General features: G+C 39.7%; 3 protein-coding genes across 11 annotated transcripts in view; all 3 read left to right on the top strand.

Annotated features, from left to right (window-relative positions):
• LOC103471710 (protocadherin beta-16-like) overlaps nt 1-4224 on the top strand; it is a 6965-nt gene extending 2741 nt beyond the window's left edge. Inside the window, exon 2 of the mRNA XM_017306995.1 lies at nt 3068-4224. Within this exon, the coding sequence (XP_017162484.1) occupies nt 3068-4224 (1157 nt within the window). The remainder of the gene's footprint in view (nt 1-3067) is intronic.
• The window catches only part of LOC103471737 (protocadherin gamma-C5-like), a 276959-nt gene that overhangs the window by 172728 nt on the left and 97662 nt on the right, over nt 1-6569 (top strand). The window lies entirely within an intron of this gene.
• LOC108166613 (protocadherin gamma-B7-like) overlaps nt 4823-6569 on the top strand; it is a 3498-nt gene continuing 1751 nt past the window's right edge. Inside the window, exon 1 of the mRNA XM_017306994.1 lies at nt 4823-6563. Coding sequence (XP_017162483.1) covers nt 5029-6563 — 1535 coding nt within the window. The 5' untranslated portion in view covers nt 4823-5028. The remainder of the gene's footprint in view (nt 6564-6569) is intronic.

The following is a 6569-nucleotide window of genomic DNA, read 5'->3' as shown; positions in this document are numbered from 1 at the left end:
GACAGCTTCCCTGAAGTGTTGTCGGAGTTCACTGACTTTCCACACGATAAGGAATACAATGACAACCTGACTTTTTACTTAGTGTTGGCTCTGGCTGTGGTTTCCTTCCTCTTCATYACGTSTTTAGTGGTKATTATATCAGTGAAGATCTACAGATGGAGACAGTCTCGCATCCTGTATCACTCCAGCCTCCCTGTGATTCCATATTATCCTCCTCGTTACTCAGACACTTTGGGAACAGGAACTCTGCCACACGTTTACAATTACGAGGTCTGCAGGACGACTGACTCCAGAAAGAGTGACTGTAAATTTGGCGGAGCTGGTAGTCAAAATATGTTGATAATGGATCCGGGTATGACCGGGACGATGCAGCGGTTGCAGAGTGAGAAGCACATCTTGGATGAACGTGACTCCCCAGAAGAGGTTAGTTTGCAATTATCTTACATTATCTGGTGTGATGGTGTTTGTTACCTCTTATTTTGTTTGATTGCAGTACAATTATTTTTATTTCTACAATATTTTGTAAAGGTGTTTTAACTATACTTACAGGAACCCATTTATGCCTACAAAAGTTAACAGGTCGGCAGACACACAGATAGGTTGGCTTTGAGTATTTCTTATGCTTGTAGTAAATAGTTTAGTTATTTTATTCATTCACAACTTGTTCGTATAAAAATCACAGACATCAACCTTTAAAGTAAACAGCAACGTAACCACATTACTTAAATTGTTTCCAGTTTTCCGTAATATTTAGGTGTTATTTTATTGATTTGCTTGTATTTTTCTTTTCCTTTTATTTTTTTTACTTATCTCTATTTTGAAAATGTTTTGTCCTTCTCAAAAACAGTTTGTTTTTAGACCCCCTACATCTTCATGTTTTAATGCCATCTAAGAGAAATCAATGGATTATCATGTTGAAGGATCGCTTATTTTAAATTTAGTAAACCTTTTTTTGTGTGTCTATGTTAGTTTTTCAATTATCAAAGGTTTGTTTGATTATCAGGTGGATGTTAGATGTCTTTATGCATCTGCTGAATGCCTTAACAGATATTATGGTTGTAAAGATGATATTCACAATTTTTGATGGTCTCTGGCAGTCATAAATAATAGTGACTGTTAAGGATCGACCGGATTCAGAACCACGGTCAGCTCTTTATCCTTCTCAGCTTTGGTAGTATGTACTTTCTTCCTTTCTTTTTTGTGTGTTTTGTTTCATACTCATGCTATCAGTTGTCATATCATTTTATGGGAAGTTTATGATGCTGTTTTGAGTGATAGAAACCTTCTACCTGCGCAGCCTTGCTCTAAACAAGTTAAATTAGGACACTGAGTTGAGCAAAGAKGATATACTGTTAATGATTATTTTTWAAAAAAACTTACCATTTATCTTCAATGCTTGTAAACAAACATGATGTCTGACGAAACCCTTTGATATTAAAAACTTTATTCATAACTATATAAGCTTTCAATAATCATYGTTTATTTATATACTTTCAACCCATTAAAAAAATATTAAATGCTTTTTGTAGTCTGCAGTTTTTATATACAAACTCTTAGGGCCGCTGTTGACCAGAGTGTAGAAAACTGACAATACGTCTGTTTCAGCACCTCCTCTGCTCCCTCCGCATGATAAAGAAAGGACTGAACAGAGGAGAAAGAGGCGCTCCGTTTCTGTGCATCGTCTTGGAAAGAACCGTGGTATTTTGAACTCCTTTTTCGTGTGGACTATCACGCAGTAGGGACAATTCACATTGGATTTAATACCCGTTTTACTGAATATAAAAATCCCGAACTTGTGTCATGAATTTTYGCAGGACAATGGCAAGGCAAGTAACGCTGTTTCTGTTTACRTTCTCTCTCGGTTCGGTTATYGGGCAGGTCAGCTACACTATTTCTGAAGAATTGCCGAAAGGATCTTTAATTGGTAGTATAGCTCACGATTTAGGATTGGAGGCGCAGCGTTTTATTTCTGGCAAAGCTCGGATTTATACCCGAGACGGCAGTGAGTACGTGGAGCTCAGCAGAGAACGAGGACTCCTCCTCGTTAGGGAGAGAATCGACAGAGAGACGCTCTGCAAACAGACGACGCCCTGTGCTTTGCACTTTCAAATAATACTAGAAAACCCGATGGAATTTTATACAGTAACAATCCAGATCGCAGATATTAATGACAATGCACCAGTGTTCAAGAAAAATGAGGTCGTTTTCAAAATAAGCGAATCAGCGGCAACTGGAGCAACATTCGTTCTGGAAAAAGCTGTAGATCTTGATGTTGGAATTAATAGTGTTCGTGGATACGAACTACAGCCGACGAATAATTTTGCTCTAAAGYTTTATGATAATCAACCGGATAAAAATGTGGAAATGGTGTTACAGAGGCCTTTAGACAGAGAGAAAGAGGAGCAGATAAATCTGGTCTTGACGGCTGTAGACGGAGGAGAACCGCAGAWGTCGGGTACGATGCTGATTGTGATTACAGTTATAGACGCGAATGATAATGCGCCAGTTTTTACGCTAAAAACATATAAGGCTACTGTCACCGAAAACTCGCCCAGGGGAACAGTTGTCSTAACTGTTACAGCATCAGATGCAGATCAAGGTTCCAACAGTAAAATAACATACTCCATTACTTCGAGAAATGACGACGAAAGTAGAATATTCGACATAAATAAAGAAAACGGTGAGGTTATGTTAACTGGTAATCTTGATTTTGAAGAGTCGAGAAATTATCAACTTAATCTTGTAGCGAGTGACGATGGCGGACTCACTGATTCGTCGAAATTAATTGTTGACGTTCAAGACACAAATGACAACAGTCCGGAAATTAACATAATGTCAAAGTCAAACGTAATTCCAGAGAACGCTGACCTAAATACCGTTGTTACCATGATAAATATTGAGGACAGAGACGCAGGAGAAAATGGGAAGGTGCATTGTTACATTAGTCAAAACATACCATTTATRCTGAAGTCATCAACGAGTAATTTCTACAGTTTAGTGACAGACAGTGAGTTAGACAGAGAGAGCGCCTCGGAGTATAACATCACGGTGACCTGTTCTGATGAAGGAGTGCCCTCCCTCTCCAGCAGCGTCATTCTGACATTACAGATTTCTGATGTGAATGACAACGCACCTGTATTTGAGAGGAGCTCGTATGAGGCCTACATTGTAGAAAACAACACACCAGGTGTGTCTATATTTACTGTGAAAGCYAMAGACGCTGACTGGAACCARAATGCYCGTGTTTCTTACATWCTGGAGGASTCCTYTATTAACGGAGTGCCAGTCTCTTYATWTGTATCTGTTAGTGSTGAKAGTGGAGTCATCCATGCAGTKCGYTCYTTWGACTACGAGCAGATCAAAGATTTYYADTTYYGCRTDAAAGCGCARGATGGAGGCTCTCCTCCACTBARYAGCAACRTSACTGTGAAAATCCTGATCCAGGAYCAGAATGATAATCCACCTCAGGTTCTGTACCCAGTCCAGACTGGTGGCTCCATGGTGGCTGAAATGGTGCCTCGTTCAGCAGATGTGGGCTACCTGGTGACTAAAGTGGTGGCTGTGGATGTGGACTCTGGACAGAATGCCTGGCTCTCCTWTAAACTCCAGAAAGCCACAGAMAGAGCGCTGTTTGAAGTKGGCTTRCAGAATGGAGAAATAAGAACTATCCGTCAGGTGACTGATAAAGATGCTGTGAAACAAAGACTGACTGTCATAGTGGAGGACAACGGGCAGCCCTCTCGTTCAGCTACAGTCATTGTTAACGTGGCGGTGGCGGACAGCTTCCCTGAAGTGTTGTCGGAGTTCACTGACTTTCCACATGATAAGGAATACAATGACAACCTGACGTTTTACTTAGTGTTGGCTCTGGCTGTGGTTTCCTTCCTCTTCATCACGTGTTTAGTGGTTATTATATCAGTGAAGATCTACAGATGGAGACAGTCTCGCATCCTGTATCACTCCAGCCTCCCTGTGATTCCATATTATCCACCTCGTTACTCAGACACTTTGGGAACAGGRACTCTGCCACACGTGTACAATTACGAGGTGTGCAGGACGACTGACTCCAGAAAGAGTGACTTGAAGTTCGAAAGAGCTGGTAGTCAGAACGTGTTAATAATGGACCCCAGTTCAACAGGGACGATGCAGAGGATACAGAGCGAGAAGAGCATCCTGGATGAACCTGATTCTCCTCTTGAGGTTAGTTATAATAATCAGCTATAATTCAGTTAATTTATGCACGTTTCGTTTTCATTTGAATTTTTTTTATTTCCTCCTTTTGTTGCATAGTTCCAAAGCAATAAAGTTTTATCGATAGTTTATCAAGGTTTTTTATCATCTTTTTTTTTCTTTTCGAGTGTTTCAAGGTTATTTATTGTAATATAAAGTCTATTTTTTTGTTTAAGATCATTTTAATTTATAGTCACTTTAAGACTTGTTGAAAAAGGCTTAGAGGCAGGCTAAATTTCAGCACCCCTGGACAGAAGCGCTAATAATCAGCTAAACTCCTGCTGTTTTTTTTTTTTGTCTCTCTCTCTCTGCTTGTGTCTTAATGCTCTACTACATTTGTTTCTTTATTTTGGGTATTTTTCTATTTTTATTTTCAGCAATTTTRTATTGTTAATTGATTCACGTTCCTTTTGGTTGGATTGTGTTACCCATTACTATTTTTGAATCATTTTTTGTGATATCTTTACAGAAGTCAGTTCATATTTACTTTATAACTCTTGCAGTTTTGCTTTGTCAGCTCTGTGGGCCGCTGTTGGTCAATTTGTTGGGGTTGTAGTAAAGATTTAAAGCAAACCCCCCGTGCCATGTCAGTATTTAAGAGAGGAAATTGAGAGAAGTGCGCTGCTTTGTAAAACTCACAGATCGTATGTTGACGATTTTAACTCGTGCTACTTCTTCCTATCATCTGGATTTGAATTGGTTTTATTTTATTGTTTCTTCCACTTTCTACTGGCTCTATTTCTTTGTGTAAATCTAATCTATTTTTTTGAACGGGAGCGCAAAGCATCGGACAGAACAATGGAACGGCAAGTACTGTTTTCCATCTTGCTTTGCTGCGTCTGTTCAGCTCTAGGTCAGATCAGCTACTCTGTTCCTGAAGAAATGCCGAAGGGATCTGTGGTGGGAAACATCGCAATTGATTTGGGTTTGGATGTGAWAAGATTACAATCGGGTAAAGCTCGCATCTTCACGGGCGAAAGTGCAGAATACGTCGAGCTGAGCAGAGAAAGAGGAGTCCTTCTGGTGAAAGAAAAGATCGACAGAGAGTTGCTCTGCAGACAGACGACGCCTTGTGCTTTGCATTTGCAGATCATTTTAGAAAAACCCATGGAGCTTTTTCGGATAACTGTCGAGATTACCGACATCAACGACAACAGTCCCAGCTTTAAACATGGCGAGAAGCGTTTTGAAATCAGCGAATCTGCGGTTACGGGCTCTAAATTTGTCTTAGAGAAAGCCGTTGATTTAGACATCGGCAGAAACGGTATAAAAAATTACAGCTTAAAACCTACAGATAATTTYGTGTTGAAGGTAGAAAATGAGGCAGATGGAAATAAAAAGGTCGAGATGATTTTGCATAAACCTTTAGACAGAGAGAAAGAGGAAGAGATTTCATTATTGCTAAAAGCTGTAGATGGGGGAGAACCCCAAATGTCTGGTACAGTGAAAATTTTTGTGACTGTTCTCGATGTAAATGACAATCCTCCTGTTTTTACACAGTCGGTTTACAAAGCAACCATAGCAGAAAATTCTCAGAAAGGAACCACACTGACAACAGTGAGTGCTTCTGATGCAGATAAGGGAATCAACGGGAAAATTTYGTATGCGTTATCGTCTTCTATTGATAGTTTGTCTGATATTTTTCAAATAAAAGAAAATGGTGAAGTCATTTTAGTGGGGGAGATTGACTTTGAAAGAGCGAAAAATTACCAAATTGATATTGTAGCTACAGACAGTGGTGGTCTTTCTGACTCGAGTAAAATTATAGTTGATGTGATTGACGTAAATGACAATGAMCCTGTTATAAGTATCATGTCAAAATCTGACTCTRTTCTGGAAGACTCTCCCTATAATACAGTTATAGTAATGTTTAGCGTYACTGACCCAGATTCAAGTAACAACGGTCGTGTAAATTGCAGAATAAAYGAAAATATACCATTTGCTATTAAAACTTCATCAAATGACTTTTATACCCTTGTAACGGATAGTGAATTGGACAGAGAGAGYGCCTCTGAGTTYAACATCACAGTGACCTGTTCTGATGAAGGWGTGCCCTCCCTCTCCAGCAGCGTCACWCTCACCTTACAGATCTCTGATGTGAATGACAACGCACCTGTCTTTGACAGAAGCGCTTATGAGGCCTACATTGTAGAAAACAACACACCAGGTGTGTCTATAGATASAGTGAAAGCTACAGACGCTGATTGGAATCAAAATTCTCGTGTTTCTTACATTCTGGAGGACTCTTCTGTTAACGGAGTGTCAGTCTCCTCATATGTATCTGTTAGTGCTGATAGCGGAGTTATCCATGCAGTTCGCGCTTTTGACTATGAGCAGAT

The sequence above is a fragment of the Poecilia reticulata genome, linkage group LG10 (genome assembly GCF_000633615.1).
Source record: "Poecilia reticulata strain Guanapo linkage group LG10, Guppy_female_1.0+MT, whole genome shotgun sequence".
Lineage (NCBI taxonomy): Eukaryota > Metazoa > Chordata > Actinopteri > Cyprinodontiformes > Poeciliidae > Poecilia > Poecilia reticulata.
Note: the sequence above shows the minus strand (reverse complement) of the source record. Positions and strands in the feature narration are given on the sequence as shown.